The 18,075-nt window shown below is 42.5% G+C and overlaps 1 protein-coding gene across 3 annotated transcripts in view; it reads left to right on the top strand.

The window, feature by feature from the left end:
- Positions 1-18,075, top strand: part of LOC109624417 (A disintegrin and metalloproteinase with thrombospondin motifs 20) — a 122,628-nt gene that overhangs the window by 46,666 nt on the left and 57,887 nt on the right. For 2 of the 3 annotated variants that reach the window (XM_069527713.1, XM_020079061.2), the window contains exons 4-11: positions 3,034-3,287; positions 5,484-5,567; positions 6,625-6,749; positions 6,861-6,901; positions 7,221-7,326; positions 11,771-11,917; positions 15,100-15,241; positions 15,856-15,960. In XM_069527713.1, coding sequence (XP_069383814.1) covers positions 3,034-3,287; positions 5,484-5,567; positions 6,625-6,749; positions 6,861-6,901; positions 7,221-7,326; positions 11,771-11,917; positions 15,100-15,241; positions 15,856-15,960 — 1,004 coding nt within the window. Of the gene's footprint in view, positions 1-3,033; positions 3,288-5,483; positions 5,568-6,624; positions 6,750-6,860; positions 6,902-7,220; positions 7,327-11,770; positions 11,918-15,099; positions 15,242-15,855; positions 15,961-18,075 lie in introns of those variants that run through there. The other variant, XM_069527714.1, reaches the window with a different exon arrangement.

The raw sequence follows: 18,075 nt of genomic DNA, 5'->3' as shown, positions 1-18,075 counted from the left end.
CAACAATGAAATGTGTGTTCCCCACTGTTGAGCTCTTGGCATTGATACTTCTGACAGAGAACTGAATGAGAGTTAAAGAGCAGCTCTTTGATCTAGGCTGGACAGTCTTCATGTACATGAATGGCTTCAAACATGAAGTACATACACAAACATCAAAATGCTTACATAAGTTAATGTTTACGAATGAATGTGAATAAATTCTCAGCCTGTATGCACATTCAAACAAACACATCTTGAAATTTGATTAAATTTCAGCCTTGATTGTCTGAGGTATTGCCTGAGATGTGCGATCAAACATGTCATTGAATGAATACATTAACACTGTTTATAATATTCATTGTGTGTGATAATTCTTTGGCACAATGATAAAAAGGCTTTTGGGAGTTCACAAATCAAATAGGCGCTGGAGCAGAAAAGTGAATGTGGTGGGTTGGTCTGTTTTAGCTATGTGAATGCTCCAGCCAACTTCTTACACTCATGCCGTGCGGGGCTGACTTTATGAAGAACTGTTGAAGTTTAGTTTTATGGACTTGTGCTAATGAAATTTTTGTGGGTGTAAAAATAAATGTGTCACGTTTTGATGTTTGGGTAATATTGGTCCCAGAGATTTAGATGTGTTGGTGATGCTGATTTGGTGCCAAAAAGAATGATGTCATGTCTCTGTGTGTCCGGCGGTTCAGGGCAGTCACCCCTGTCTTCTCATGGTGTAAGTAGCAGCTCACTACCTAGTGAGAGGGGGATTTGAACCTAAGGCGATTTGGGAAAGGTTGTGTGTGGCTAATCTGCACTGATTCAAAGGCTATTATAACAGAGAGCACATTTTCACCTCCTTCTCATCTTTGTTTCTTTTTTCATCTCACACTCACTTGCTCTAAAATTGAACAGCAATTTCTGTGGATGTACGTACATACTCTACTGTGGTTTGATAATCCCTTTGATGTCAGACTGTCTGCAGTGATGAGTCTGTTTAAAGGGGTTTAGCAGAGTGGGTTTGGCTTTGCAGAGATTTTTCCTGGAAAATACAAAGCTCTGTTCTGGCCCAGCCGCCTGGGCAGTGTGCACGGGCACAGACAGGCTTGGCCCTGGCTTGGATGTTGGCGCTGGCATGGGGCTGGGCCTCATGGCGTCAAGAGTTGTTTGCCATTGTGCCAGGGAGTCACGCTCCGCCTTGTGTCCCCACTGGGGGCATCGCTTGAATAATCTCGGGAGTGCTCAACGGGTTGTCCTTCTTTTTTTTGCTTCGCTCTGACCTAACACTTCCACACAATCTCTCTCTGTCTGGCTGTCTGGAAAGATTGAGTGTTTAGAAGACAAAGAAACTCTTCTCCATAATCGTGTTATCCAAAGCTGAGGAGGTTGTTTAGGATGAAGGACTCCAAACAATGCTTGGCTTATAAACACTCAGTCGTTTAATTACTGAAAGGTATTTGATGTTAAATTTATATTAATATTTTGTCTTGATTGTCAATTTTTGTAAGACTTTTTTAGCGTAACATAATAGACTATATGTGAACTAGAATGGCACTCAGTAGACCTCATGCCTCCACCAAGGCCACACAGTCCCCTTAAATTAAATCCAGCTGCACCACATATTAAAATCTGTTGTGTTAATTTTCCATTCTCCATCACTTAACTTCTCCAAGCAGCCCCTTCTTACATATGGCTGCATCAGTCCAAATCTGGCTGCACTTGGCCCTCACATGTCCAGTTAAAACACATAAAGCTGTGGGTGTCATCCAACTGCCATAATATTATTGATTTAATATTAATAATATTAAGACCATACTTGCTGGACAATTGCAGACATACATTTTACCCCCCCACCAAACAACTTGGCTATTTAATCATTAGGTTCTATTCACCCTCTCCTCCTGCTCAAGCTCTTTTTCCAAACTCTGTCAGATGAAACATCCACGTGGACCAACATCATGTTCGTGTAATTTCGCTTGCATCAGACTTCCCCTCTGCAGATTCCTCTTTTTTTCCACCCAATAAAACAGGCTCTTCACACTTTCTAGTCTGTGTCTGTGTTTCTTCTTCTGGCTACCTCTTTCCACTTCACTCGGTCATGGTGAAAAAATCTGTTAACTCATAGCCAGCTCGACACGTGCAGTTCAGCTGAGAGAATTCCAGTTGAATATGAACAATATATGGCTGTCATTTCTTTTTTTCTCTCTAAGGCTGTTGCTTAAGGCATTCACCATGAATCTGTAAAAGGAGTTATTTCAATCTGTTTGTTCAATACTTTCGATTTATTGCCTTGCGGTGTAGTTTTCTACATTTCTGACAATTTTCAGATAACATAATGACCCGGGTCACAAAGTGGAATCATTGAGTATCTCCTTGTTGAGTATATACTGCGGATAGTCCCTCTGTGTGTTGGTAAAATGCCGTCATGGGATTTCCTCTGTTTGTATGGATTGCACTCTGGCAGCAGGGAGTGCGGATTGCCTGACCTGAAAACTCCACAGCTCACAAGTGACCCTGTGTTTTCCAGCGTGCCTATGTTGTGCCAGTACAAGGAAATCAGCCACACTAAAACCCTTGGCCCTTAACTGCAGATGAAATGCCCTCTCTCATGATTGATGATATAAAGTGGAATCCAGTGTTCAATTCAGGCATGGTGGTGGAGTGGTAAGGAATGTTGCCTTACAGCATCACAGGTACCCAGGCTTCCTCCCACAGTCCAAAGACAAGCAGAATGGGGTTAGGTTAGATATAGACTTTGAATGTGAGAGTTGTTTGTCTTCTTATCGTTGGACTCACATGTATACATACATTGGAAGTTGAGCAGAGGTGAAACTTGTGTCTCAGCTGGCATTGTTCAATTGGTTGTGGATTTTATTTTCTGCTTTCTTCTTCCACCGTATGTCAGACCTGTGATGGGCTGGCAACCTTTCCAGGGTGCATCCAGCCCAATGTCAGCTGAGATTAGGAAATTCGGGCATGGTCCAGAATTTGAAATGCTGGTGAATCAGTTGCAGCTTTCAATCTAACTCCACATATCTTTTTTTTCCTTTTTTCCGCAAACAGAGGACTCCCAGGGGCCAGTCTCGTTTGAGAGCAGAGGGAATATGGGAGAGGAGCTGGACTCTCTGAGAGTGACAATAGAAGACCAGCACTTGAATGAAAACAACTCCACCGGCGCACATCCCAGATCCCCACGAAGACACAAGCGTTTCCTCTCCTATCCCCGCTACGTTGAGCTGATGGTGACAGCAGATGCCAAAATGGTCCGTCATCATGGGCGCAACCTAGAGCACTACATCCTTACAATCATGTCAGTAGTAAGTAAAATAAAAATTATTATTTTGTCTTAATGTGGAAAATTTTGTTTTTGTGAGTTTGTGGTTTTGGCTTATCTTCTTGATTAAAAGTTTGATTGAAAGTCTAGGCGCTAGCTGCTTGATGACAGTGGCTGCTTGCAGGGATACTTCAATTGACCACAGTTGACTTTACATCAAATGTTTTAGAACTGCACATTTTATTTACCATTTTCAATGCAACAGGACCTCTGTGGTTAACGTAAAGCTGAAAAATTCCACTCAAAAATGGTCCCAGGTACTGTGACGAGTTAACAGACTGCCAACTTTAATTGGAACTACCCTTGATAAAAGAAATAATCCCGAGGTCTGTCTTTTTGAATACAGATCTAAATAGTTATATTTAGCTTTATTATATTGGTTTTACTATTATCTCAAAGACAGACACCTCAAAACCTGGATCAAATCAACCAAAACTATGGCAAGAAAAGGGATGAAGGAAGAGTGTATTTTTTATGATCACATCCACGAACAGAATCCTGTAGTCCAGGTCTCTGTGATAATAGCTGTGATTGTTAGTGTTTTACATTTTGGTTTGAAACCCTGGTATGACCTCAGAGAGCAGTTGCATCAGCCTAAGTGGTCCAGTTAAATGTGAAATTCCTGACTCAGCAGTTTGAGTTCTTTATGAGTCCCACATCCGTCTGGGAGAGCTGACAGTCAATCAATCCAGTGAATGACTCTGATTGACTTCCTGTGTATGTATTAAAGTAACTGTGTTGGTGGATGTCTGTGTCAAAGCTGGACAGGTTATTAGATTTACTGAACTGTGTGCACTCTCTGTCGTCTCTCTGCCTGAACCCTGTACAAAACTCATTAACTTATAAAGGAGTAATGATTGTCAGTGGACTGTTATCCTTAAGGGGAGGCTGATAGTGTAAAGTCAGTGTTAAAAACCAAAGTGCCGGGCCTGTTTTATTGCTAGGTTGCTAAGTCAGAACATTAGGTCTGTCGTGCTCATGTCTGCAGACCAGTGGTGCTGGTGGACCACGTTATTTCCGTCCAGTTTACATTGACTGTCAGTCACTTTACCATATCAGTCATAATATGACAATTTTAAGCAGAATAGAGAAATATTCCAAGTTTGATTCATTGTGTTTGATCTGAAGTAAGATTTTATGCTCATGAAGGGACGTTAGACACTGATCAGCCGCAACATTAAATCCAGTCCCTGGAGGTAAACAAAACTTTGATGACCTCAGTCCTTTTAAAATCTTTGCAACAGTAACACAAACACAAATACCTTTCATTGGTCTGTAAACTGTCTACCAGTTATTAGTTTTAACAAACAATTTTCTAATATTGATATAGCCTTAAAATCTTCACACTTAATGTGTGTGTAATCAAACTATGCTCATTGACATTTCATCTAAATCCAGAAAGTCCCAGAACTATTACAGAGAGTAATGTCAGCCCTGCTATTTCTTTCTGCCTTCAAAGCTTGTTTTTGGCTGACTGGCTCTATGAGATACTGAGGTGATGGCCTATTACAGGCTGCAGTCCCTCCTCACGTCTGTTTTTTGCTCTAAACATACAACACCACACACACTGGGCAATAGCGTACAAAGGATGGTCCTGCGTCACAGTTGGACTAAGAGCAAGCAAAGACAGATCCCTTTGCCCACTCTGGACAGGCCTGGGCCACGTTTGCCTCCCCCCAGGCTAAGACAAGCTAAATGTTTATAATGGACTAATGAGTTCCTGTTAGGAGGCTGCACACGGCCTCAGGAGACCGCTGGCTGACCGTGACAGGAGTGCACGAGAAAAGCAGGAGGAGTGGAGAGGAGCAACTGCAGAGAGAATGTTTTGCTATCCTCACAGAGGGCTCTGATCTTCAGTTTTGCTGAAGCTTCACATTTGTTGTTGGGTCCAGATTTTAGTTTATATTTCCTTTGCTAAGGTCTGTGGAGGGATTGTAATTGGTTTTAATACCCTGTTGATTAAACTTACCGTGAAGGAGACTTTTTTTCATTTTGACTTCACTGCGCTGTTGCTGTTTTGATCAAACCCCATGGAGCTTAACCATAAAAGCAATAGCCGTATTCCCTCTTTCCAAGCACTGGTTAAGAAAAGTAGACTAGTTTTACAATATCTATCTCTCCTCTGGTTGAGGTTGGTGCAAGTTTGCATTTTTTTGTCTGTGTTTTGTCTTTGTTACAGGTAGCAGCAGTGTACAGGGATCCCAGCGTAGGAAACCTAATCAACATCATGATTGTCAAGCTCGTCATCGTTCACAATGAACAGGTGAGTGCAGGACATTGAATTCTACCTGTATCCAGGTCTCAAAGATGTCTGACGTCAGTGCAGGTGTTCGTGGCCTGGCCTTTTCTCTGTGGGGCCTGTTTGAAAGGACACTATCAACCTTGTCAGTCTCAAGTCTCAAGAGAGGTCTCCTTGGAAAACAAACAGTACTATAGTGAGGCAGGGTGCCACCTGCAAATGAGATGTGGCTGAAGAGACTCACTGTAGTTGTGTGATTGATTCCTGAACAGTTATATTTAATTCATAGTATTTTCCAACCTAATTATATTTCACATATTTATATACAGTACCATATAAACATTTTACTCAACACCTTGGTATTAGAACAGATGATGGGGGTAAAGAGCTCGATTTATCAAAGGGAGTTGTATGGTTGTTCAGTTGGTAGCACTGCCGCTTCACAGCAAGAACATTCATGTTCACATTCACTCGTCCCACGTCCAAAGACGTGCAGTGGTTGGTTAAGTGGAGATGATGAATTGACCATAGTTGTGAATGTGAGCGGGAATGGTTGTTTGTTACTATATGTTGGAGCTGCGATACACTAGCGACCTGTTCGAGGTGTATCATGCCTCTTACCCAGTGTCAGCTGGGATTGGCTCCAGCCACTCCAAAAACCTCAAAGGATAACTGCGATAGATGATAGATGGATGGATTAGTTCATCAAGAAAAACCATCATGTTGACTAGTGCATATGCAAACATGTCAGAGTAGATATACCCACTGGGTTATCTGAAATCTCCAGCTGTTCTTAGGGGTCTTTGTGCAAGAGGTATGTCATAATGTACCCTTGGATTTATATGGGAATACAATATTTACATACTTAAAAACTAAAGGCTGACGTTGTTAATCTAAAATCGTGTGGAAAGCTGTTTAAAAATCTTTACCCTTACCTTATGTAATTCCTGCCAGAGTCATAGCGGACAAATGCAGGGTACAGTATCCTTCTAAATATGAGATTGTTAAGATATACTATTAAATTATCATGTGTATACCCAGTTTCTTGGTTACATCCCCATTGGTGTTTCAACCCAAACAGGAAGGGCCAACAGTGAGCTTCAACGCTGCCACGACTCTCCACAACTTCTGTGTTTGGCAGCAGACCCAAAATGTCCAGGATGACAGCCATCCCTCTCACCATGACACAGCACTTCTCATCACCAGGTTCAACCTCTCCTTTTCCTCACTTTGAAAGCAAAACCAAATTTCTTAAGGGAATTTTCCTCTTCAACAACTGTTAACATCATTGTATATTTTTTGTGTTCTTTTTTTTAGAGAAGACATCTGCCGTGCGAAAGACAAATGTGACACGTTAGGTAAACTATTGCAAAAATACCTTCACCTCAGTTCTCTTTCAATTAACTTTCCACCCCATTAACCGCAGGCCATAAACTGTGCAGTAATGAGTTTATGGCAAGCTGTCAGCTAATAATATTATAGTGACAGAACAGAGTGGTAGAGTGGGGAGAAGGGAGGGAGTCGATGTCGGGGCTAATCTCTCTTACAAAACAGAAATTTGGATGGTTTAATCGCCTTTAACACTCAAGCAGCATTTTTCTTTTTCAAGTAGCACTATGCTGTACGTGTTTATGTGCATCTGTGTGTTTGACTCAATGTGTGTACGTGACCTCTTAGGGCTTGCGGAGCTGGGGACCATGTGCGACCAGTACCGGAGCTGCTCCATCAGTGAGGAAAATGGAATTAGTGCCTCCTTCACCATCGCTCATGAGCTTGGCCATGTGTAAGTTGCTGCACAGATCTTGTAGCAACCCTGCCCCCCACCCTTCTCACACACACGTACACACACAAACCCTATCTCACCACTCGCAGCCAGACCTGACCAACAAAAGCCCTCTTATCATGGAACGTAGGGCGCAGCGGACACAGGTGCAAAACATAATAAAGTAAGAACTTGGATTTCTAATAACATGCCAGCCTATATTACTTTTCTTTAGAGCAAAGTTAACCCTGTATTCGTCCGAGCTGTGTCTAGAGAGGTGGGACTATCCTGATTATTTTAAACAAGACATATTGTGCTGTGATCATTTTTATTTGGGTTATTACGTAAAATGTGCCAATATTCAGAAAATCATCACTTTTCTAATACTGTCAGTTGCTGCAGCTCCTCTTTTCAGCCTCTGTCTGAAACATTTGGCTTCCCAAGAAAGGCATGTCTGTTCTGATTGGCCAGCTGGCCCACTCTGTTGTGATCGGTCAACTGCTTCAAGAGCATGTAGGATATATCGGACACTGCTCTTGCTTTACCCGGCTTTGTTAGGAGCTAGTGGAGTAGCTGCTTGATGGGCATTATGCAAATAAGGGGCTTCGTCACTTGAAATCACTATGTTGTGTAAGTATCAGACTCAGAACTCCAGGAGCAGTATTGTCTGTAAGGGTGAGGAGCTCCCTTTATCACAGACTTTGTTTTTTTTTCTACATTCCCACATACACAGAGCTTTATCAGAGAGTACAAGACCAAATGTACTTGCAAGCATTTGGAAAATGTTCAATATTTGGAAAGACTTGATCCTCTCCTGCTTTGAAATATCAGCAACCAACGACTGATAAAAGAAGCTGAAGATGTGACAGCCTCGTCATATTTAACTTCTTCGTCTGTTAGTAAAGCAGTGTTATCACAACATGCTACTCTGCCAGACAGTGTTTTCACAACAAGCTAATACTGCCACATGTATGATGTGAAAAAAAAACAACCTTGCATGAGTAATCTTAAACACGTAATCATAAACACATGACTTTATCTGTCATATGAGGCTTTGTTTATTCTAAACATCAATCTGAGGTAAAACTGTCATAAATCAGTCACTGCGGCCTCTTTCTAGCCTTGTAGTTCAGTGGATTTCATTAAGATGTAATTTTAGAAGCATGATTAGCATCAGATCTAAAGTCTTTCTTTCTTTGAACACCTTTTCTTTCGTCTCTGCCAGCTCACTTGTGGGCAAATTCTTAAAGCCAGACAAAGCACCCATCAGTTTTTTTCTGTCCTTTCCTCATGCCCACCTCCCTCATAGAGCGTAACTGTGAAAGTGAGTGACAGATTTTCTTTCCGGTCTGCCTCTCTGTTTTTGTGGATGATAAAGAGGAGCAGTGTCAGTGTGAGCTTTTGAGCCATTTGGGGTAAGAATGAAAGATATTCTTCTGCCTCCTCCTCACGCTCACACATTCTTCCAGTGCAGAGCAGCCAGATGGACGAGTCTCTGGGCCGTCTTCCCCTTGCGTCTCGTGTGTATCTGTTTATGCTAAAGTTCAAGCAGCTGGAGGCTCAGTTGGTGCTGCCTCCTGGTGTGGTTAATCGCTGCATTCACAGGCACGAGCTCTCCGGGGTGTTTAGTGCTCTGGGAAAGCCGGTGTCAGGTAGTGGGAGCCACTCTAGAGTGTTGCAGATTAAAGAAAGATTTAGACTGAAGGATAGGAGGCCTTTCTCGGATGGCCGCAATAGCCATCATGGGGATTTTAGGGCGAGCCAGTTTCACTTAATAGCCATTCAAAAGTGACACATACAAGGATTTATCAAGTTTGTCATCTGATGACACCAAGGCTTCAAGTGACTTAGATGACAAACAAATCCTTCTGACAGTTTGATCCGTCATTAGAGAATTATAGAGCTACCAAGGGACAGAGGAAAATGACAGGCTACACCACAGAACTTCACCTGCATTGTTCCGATCACTCATATTCCATCAGCAAGCTCGAGGGACAAAGTGACTGGGCCTGTCAAAGAAGGTTTCTTTTGTTGCTAAATCCACCTGAAGCAGCAAACTGGTGAAATCCACTGACAATGCAAAAATCGTATGCTTTTTATCGCCAATCTGCAGAAACTCAGGTTGTCATCGTTCCAACAAGTGTATCTCTTTATGTTATTTATGAGCCTTTCAGCAGAAATCTGTTTATGTCTTGCTGAAAATCGCCATGGCAGCATGGCATTAAGATTGCGATCTGGAAAGAGCAAAGCAGTTCATTTTCTTAAGAGCTTTTAATAAAAGCAAGGGAACTTTAAAAGGATGACATTCTGGATGCCAATAAGTTTGTGCCAGAGGTGATACACTCCCTTTGTCATTGACTCCTTTATCGATCTGTCCCCTGAGGTTGTGAAGAGGAGAGTCACAAAACTGCCTGATTTATAAGCTAATTACACTAAAAGCCTCTCATCTCACGATTTCAAGCCAGCATCTCCATTAGTGTTCCTCAGACCTGATTAAACTAAGGCTACATCCATAATACTATGCTTTGAAAATGCATCAGCTCTGCTATGGATACATCTGGCGTCAACACTACAACGAAGTTTTAAAGCCACTAAAACTTTTGGAAACGCTGCTGCCCACATTTTACTTTGAAAACTCTGGAGCTGCATTTGAGTCTGTATGGGCAGATTCAGAGATGTTTGGAAATGATGAGGAAGTCACACAACTGTTTGCTGGTCTTTTCGGTCATGACATAGCCTTCACTTAATTATCAGGCTCCTATCACATGACCCTCTTCTGGAAGAAACAACCAGCATTAGCCTCGGCTACCAGTGTAGAATGCAACATGGATAATCTATTACTAGTGCTGCTAACCCTGTTGTCTTTGCAAACAGCGGTTGTACAATATGATACAACTGATTACATGTGTACCCATTGCTGCTTCCAGCATGCACATGTCCACTATACATGAGTGGTAACGTGATATGTGTTATGTGTTCATAGTTATGTTTGATATATGTATGGACAGGGATAAAAACTGACATGAAGCTAAAACGCTTGTGTGGATTTCGCTTGGAAAACAGTGTTTTCAAACTAAATCCTAGTAGTATGGTTGTAGCCTAAATCAGCGTAATGTGTTAAGAGAACTGTTTTTGGAGATTGTCTCAAATCCATTTCATGTTGCAGCAAAGGATTGAGCGGTTTGTTTTTATTTATCTGCCTGTGACTCTCTGCATCACCTTGATGCACCTGTCCGCCATCATAAGCGATAGAAAATAGTTTGCAAAGACCATTTGAGCCAGATTAGCTATTGTCAGCATGAGGCAGCAGCCTGGGTTTGTGTGTTCAGAGCTCATTACTGTGCCAGAGGCTTAATTATGTTCAGGGTGTTTTCCTTCAGGCCCTCAGCCCCTGTAGGGTGGGCCTCATGCCAGCCATGCTAAGTCTTGTTTGTGTGGTGGTATGGATTGACCCTAAGCCACAGGCCTGGAGAACAGCACTGGCCCACATCCTGTTGTAAACACCTCGGACATCATGCAGCTGCATGGGTTCCTGCGTGTATAAATACACATGCTCGCATTTGTGCAGGCACCGCATGTATCCATGAACGTGTGCCAAACCGCAGCACAAAACAGGACATCCACACTGGACTGCACTCTTCCTCTGGACACGATCAAGAAAAGCGCTGACTGTGGACTTCCTGGAGTAACTCATTAATTTGCAAATGCCATGCTGTGTTCCCCACTTTATACAGTTGTTCTTACTGTGAGTGTATAATGCCTGATGTCAAACAATTAGTTGATTAATTGTTTATGGAAGCAAATGAAAATTAACTTTGATAATCGTTTAAGATTTTTAGTCATTCATTAGGAAAAAATGCCTGATCTGTTTTACGTCAGTGCAGGTTTCATATTTGACTTCCAGGGAATCCAAGGAATCCGAATATATCACAGTGACAGATGATAATTAAAATAATCATCAGTTGCAACTCTAAAAACATTTGTGTTCTTATGTGATGTGTAGGTTGTACACACATGTGGTGTCACTGCCCCTGCCCTTCTCTCAGCTTTAAGCCCTTTGAGAATGTGAGATGGTGATCTCTCACCTCCAAGTGGTGAGCTAGAGATGATTCTCTCTAACTTGTTGGCTGTGATGGTGGAGACAATAGATGCTGATTGATGGCGAGTGATGTTTTACAACACAGCCTACTCGCCATTAGAAGGTTTACAGAAGCCTTTTGGAGGATTTGACTGTATAAATGTTTGGGAGATAGAGCAGAGGGGTGTGTAGGTAAAATGATGTGCAGCAGCCAAGATCGTGCAGGGTGATCCCCTGTTAAAAATGGCTGAACTTAAATCTTGTGACATTTATCCTTCTTGCTATGACTGAGCCACTAAGCAGCTGATAATCACTTTGTGTGTGTTCCTTATATCCCTTTTTTCATCTCTAATGCCCCCTTTTTCTTTTTCTCCCTCTTTGCACCAGGTTCAACATGCCCCACGATGACAATCCAAAATGTCGAGAGGCAGGCATGAAGCACCAGTACCACGTCATGGCTCCCACCCTCAACTACGACACCAATCCCTGGTCGTGGTCGAAGTGCAGTCGCAAGTACATCACTGAGTTTTTAGAGTGAGTACTGTCACCTCTTCTTGCCAATTGTAAACAGTTTATCCTTTGAAGGGTTTTTGGGGGAGATGGAGCCAATCCCAGCTGATATCGAATGAGAGTTGGGTTTATCACTGAACAGGTTGCTTGCAGGGCCAACATATAGAGACAAACAACATTCACACTCACTGTCAATTTTGTCTCCAATTAACTTAACCCCAATCCACATGTCTTATGGCTGTGGGAGGAGCTGAACTACCTGTAGAAAGCCCACGCCGAAACAGAAAGACCATGGCTGAACCAGGATTCAAACGGGGGACCTTCTTGCTGGGAAGGGATTTTGGCTCTTCTTCTTTTTAATCTCATACAATCCCTTTTCACATTTTAAGAGTGTCATTAACTTACTTTACTTGTTGTGACATGGCCAGCTAAACAAAGTTATTCTACATCTCTCGCAGTGCTCTGTAGACAGGTCAGTGCAATGTAAACTATGTGGAGTTGTTATTGCCTGGTGTTGAAAGACTGTTTCCTGTTTGAATCCCGGGGTCTTCCTTGGCTGACCTGAGCGATACATCTCCAGCAGCCCCTCAGCTGTCTCCCTGCTCAGGCTGAGTCCTGCTCCCAAGATGCTGCGCAAATAGTAATCTAGTCACTTTAGCTTGCTTTTCACACCAGCTCTTAACCCAGCACCATGGTCACTGATCCTGGTGAAGGGCTTCCTTCAAGATGGGAAATGTCAGTTATAATTAGATCTTCCCTGGACCTGACCCTTTAATCTTTGCCTCCTTTCCTCTGTTAATTGTGGAGGCCTTCACAATGGACAGCCTTGTGGCCTAGATGCATCTCGAGGGCTCAGTGTTTGGCGACGCCTCTTATGGAGTTTTAAGGCTGTGCTCTGCATAGTTTCCAGTGATGATCTCAACGTTCAGCAGTTGGAACATTTGGCTAAATGTGAGGACAGTCTTCATGAATGTATTTATTATCAGGACTGGTTCGTATACGCAGTGTTGGGTTTCTGTGTGTAGCAGATTACCGCTCAAACACCAAGAGAAGTAAATGTCAAATATCTTTGTGATAAACTTTAACATACATGATATTTAAAAAACAATGCAGGTATAGTGAAAGTGAAGGAGCACTTGGCTCAAGTGTGGGAGCCACAGCGGTGGGAAAGGCCCTCGAGACCAAAGTCTAAGTGCTTTTGAAGTCCGTCTCCAGTCAACAATGAGAAGCATTGATTCAATCTCACACTACAGTACCACTCCTGCTCAGTGGGCTGACCTGGTCAAGTACGTCAGTGTTTTGACTGCCCATTTTCTCCTGAAGAGCAAATTCAATCTCCACCACTCACCTACCAGTTTGAAAAAGAGAAAGGTGAAGGACCCCCCCACCCCCCACCCCATTATCTCACTGTTGCTGTAATAATGTGAACACTGAACTCCCGCACCTGAAGGCTGATGATAAGCGTCCCGCTGTTGTGCAGTGTTATTATGCATCAACCCGCTACATAAAGCAGCTATTCATTCTCTCCCTGGCTCCGTGCCGTTTGATTTAAGCCTCAAAATCCAAAACTTAAAGTAAAATGCTAATTTTTGACTGTTGCCAACCACTAATTGTTGTGTTTGCCCCTTCTGTCTGAAGCCGCGTGATCATAAGAAGGAGCCCAGCCCTGTCATTTTCCATTACTCACCTCAGAATTTAGACTAACCACTCTTGAAAACACTAATGTAAACATTTTTTTGAAAATGTTTCTGTAGTATGTCACTTCAAATTCAAAGAGACCTCTGTCATTATCTTATATATATCATATATCTTGATGTATAGTAAAGGTTACAGGGCATCAGAGACAAGCTCTTATATGACAGCATACTGCAGTTTATTTGCTGCTGTTTGATCAAACAAATCAAGCAATGCTGCATGTCACTCAAAAACCATAGCCCAGTATATTAAACATGGAAACGATTCTTTCTTCTTTTCTGACAAGCACGCTACAGCCAAATATATGTCATCTTATAAATCAAGTCTCTTTCGTGTTTTTTTTTTCATCGTAGTAGTGGTAGACATTTAATTTTAAAAATGACCACAGAGACCACCTCTCCATCCTCTGTCTGTCTTGGTCTTAATAATCATTCCATTAGGTTCCAGGAGACTGATTGGACAGATGACCAACTGCTGACAGACGCTGTGATATAGGAGTGTCTGTGTGATTCCTTGAAAGGTTCCTCCACAGTCATTCATAGTATTTTTTGCTGCTGATTCATTCTTGTCATGCAGTCATCCCCTTGAAAGCCAGTGCTGTTTGCAACAGTCTCTTACATCACAGCTACAAATGAAAGGGGAAAGAAACAAAGTGACGGTAACTCAGGATAATCCCGTGTAATGTTGTGTCCTCCCACATCAGCTGTATGTGTATGGTGCAGGTGCTTTAGCAGCTCAATCCAGGATGAGATTTGTCAGTGCAGTGCAGACACATTGTGTAATGACACATCTATTCATGCCTCAACTTCCAGTTTCCTTTTTTTCAAAAGTAAACAAGAAAGAAGAGATCCTTTGAGGCTCAGCACGCTCTGCTTGCATGTTTGTGTAGTGCCTTTTCACGTCTGTAAAGGCAGATACGTTTATATGTGGAGTGTCTGCACTTACATTTAGTCCAGCTGTGTTTTTATTGTCTCAGTTTTTGTGTCATGAATCAGGGTGTGGCTGACGTACAGCACAATCTCTCATTATTCATTGCATTGAAGTGTAAGTTAATCAAGGGGCTTTATGATTCCAGAGGAATATACCTGGATTAAAAATGTGGTCAGCACGAAGATCCTCTTCAGACTGTATCAGTTCTGTTTTATTCAGTTTGTGGCACCTGACACCAGTTTCACAGCTTGAAACAAGCACAGCATTTACTAACAGGCCATCGAGGGCAAGTGGTATCAGTCTCCCTGTTAGGTAACTCTACAGACCACCCACAGGGGAAAACACATCTGAGGATGATCACAGACAATAACACTGAGATGTTTACTTTGTTACTTATGAAAGAGATGACACATGTTGATACTTTTTGGGGTCAGATCATGCTGGATTATCCTGGGAATTTTCATACCATGATGACATATGTGTGTGCATGGTGCATGTATGTGTTTGTAAATAGACTTGTGTGGTTTTTGTATTCTCTTTTCATTTAAAGTACACACATTCTTACAATTTCTTTCTTCTAGCACCGGCTACGGAGAGTGCCTCCTCGATGAGCCGGTAGGCAGAACGTACGAGCTGCCCACCCTCCTCCCTGGTCAAATATACAATGCCAACAGACAGTGTGAACTGATGTTTGGACCCGGTTCTCAAATTTGCCCCTACATGGTAAGTTGGCTTGCTATCAAAGCAGAACCACAATGAAAAAGTGAAGATGTAAGACTTCAAGTGGAAGTAGAGAACCTTCATGAACTGTCAGCAAAGCAGTTTCTTGTAGGTCAGAAAATATCCTAAAAAAAAGGAAATTTAAATCAGTTGATTGTGTGCAGTTTATTATAATATAGTGTGGATTGGTTTCAGTAAATTCCCATGCCTAATGTAAATACAAACAGGCAGATTATCTCAGCCTGTTGTTGACTGCACAGCCATTAATTACAACCCGATGCTGAGGCATTGAAAATGCATCTCGCACATGTGTGGGAACCAGTGATGCACAAAGGAAAGTGTCAGTTCATGGCTACTTGGACTAAAAAAAATATTAAACATAACATAAGAATGTGATTAAACCAATACACATATTTTGGAGCTGCAATCACGCACACTTCCTTCCACAAGAAAGAAAGCAATATGTTTACTCTTAAATTCTGCAGTGGGCCTAATAAAAGTCACAGATTCATTTCACACATTTTGTCTGTACAATGTTCTCACATTATAGACACGCTTGTTTCCTAATCAGCCACAAAAATGATTAATGCAAGTGCATGCTTTTTTCCCCTCTGCAGAAACAGTGCAAGAGGCTGTGGTGTACGAGCGCAGAGGGGGACCACAAAGGATGCCGCACGCAGCACATGCCACTGGCTGATGGGACCGACTGTGGCCATGGAATGGTAAGTTGATCCACATGTGGATCTGTGCTGCTTAATGAACGGAGACATAAGAACTTGATTCCCTATACTATAACAGTACAACAGTAACCTCATTATTGACGCACATGTTTTGCTTAGAATGACACTTACTGTGGATGTTGGAGACGTGTTTGTTAGCTGAAGGTCTCAAAACAGCAACAATCAAGTTGTTGGATCCTGTTATTAGAATGAGACAGTTTGGTGAATGACAATAGATCCCTTTGAGAGCAAAGTGAAAACTGAGAGACTAACACGGTTGACCTGTCAGACCTCTATACTATATATAAGTCAATCACTGAATATTGTGCAATGTACAAAACTCTTTAAACTCTTGCATAACGAGATGTGTATGTGCATATATCTAATTTTCGAGGATATCCTTTAAACGAAAACTAGGATACAAATACAACAGCTTTACATACACTTAAAAAATGTATCAAAGAAAAAGTCCATCCATTATCTATACCCCTTATAGACCTATATCTCTGAGTGTTATGGGGGGAGCTGGAGCCAATCCCATCTGACAGTTGGTGAGAGGCGGACTACAATCTGAATAGGTCACCTGTGTATCGCCTTCCACACCTATAGTCAAACTAGTCTCCAATTATAAGAAACTATTGGCATGTCTTTGGGCTGTGGGAGGAAGCCAGCGTACCTAATGAAAACGCACTCAGACATGGGGAGAACATAACATGGAGAACAGAAAGTCACACCAGGAAACTAAATGCTGGGAGGCGACTGTATTGAGATGAGAAAATAAAGAACTGAAGCAATGGAAAGAGGATCTCAAAAGAGCGATTATTCCAATCAGAGGGAGCTTTGTATTTGAATGATATTTCCAATTTCTAATATACGTATGTAAAATGCTTCTCGCATAAGAAACTCCTAATCCCCTTTTTGAGGTAGTGTTTAATTGGATACCACAATGAATTATCCTGATGCAGAATCACCTGCTATTTGATGCAGTGTAAGAAAAACATGATGAATTATTTCCAGCTTCCATGAAACCAGAACAACATATTGCAAAACTGAATATGTTTCCTCCTGTTCCACAATCACCATAGTTATGAAAGCTCGTCTCATTACAGTTTAGTTATTAGAATTTGAAATACCTCCCATGCAGCACTGCTTTGAATCCTGATGCCTTCCCCCTCCAGTTCACTTCCTCTGCCAAGAGAAAGGAATAATTTATCATGCATTACTCTGCTGCCTGCATCCTGGTTGCAGAAACCCATGTAAATGTGGTCAGGTGATGGCCTTAGTTAGAAACTTGAAGCTTTACCCTTGGTGTTGTTATGGGGCCCCAACCCCCATTAGCCTTCATGTTCTCCTCGCTCTGGGATGCTATGCTAATTAGGGCTGAGACGGCGGGTCAGTCTCTGAGGATACATGGGGAGAAGGGCTGCACGGGAGGGGGGCGGAAAGAGAAAGAGAGAAAGAAGAAAGAAAAGACAGATAGAGGGAGCAAAAATAGAGGGAGAGAGATTCTTGAGAGGGAAAAGGTGAAGACATAGGCTCTTTGAAAGAGGATGCCGCCCGCCGTTCACAGTTGAGTCACCTTGTTGTGAACCCGTGACCCTAAAACCTCTTTAAAAGGCGGGTGAGTGGGTCAGTGGTCAGGCCGTAACAGAGCCCAGGCTGAGGCCAGCCAGCACTCTCACAAAAGACTTCACATCAGTGATTCTGAAGGGCAGGAGGTGGGAGGAGAGGAGGGAAGAGGCGAGTGAGGAGGAGGTACAGGGGGACGAGGATGTGGTGGTGTTTAACATTCGGAACATGCATGAGAGGGCAAAAGAGAGGGAACGAGAGAAGGAGGGTCTCTCTTCTCCTTAGCCCCCTGCCCTCCAGGAGTCCTTTGCAGTGTGGGCCCATGTAAGTCTTATATCTTTGATATCCTTTCATGTGGCTCCATCTCCCCGATCACCATGTTAGGCCCTGGATCAGCGCTGTCCAGTGAGGAGAGGTTAACAGGGGATAGCTAACATCTTAATCCAACTACAACAACTGCACTAAACAGTAATGGTCCGGGGATTGTTGCTCCCACACTGTTCTCAGCCTGTATGTATGAGAACCGGTTGTGGAGACATGGTGTGAGTT

Source organism: Paralichthys olivaceus, chromosome 7 (assembly GCF_024713975.1).
Source record: "Paralichthys olivaceus isolate ysfri-2021 chromosome 7, ASM2471397v2, whole genome shotgun sequence".
NCBI lineage: Eukaryota > Metazoa > Chordata > Actinopteri > Pleuronectiformes > Paralichthyidae > Paralichthys > Paralichthys olivaceus.
Note: the sequence above shows the minus strand (reverse complement) of the source record. Positions and strands in the feature narration are given on the sequence as shown.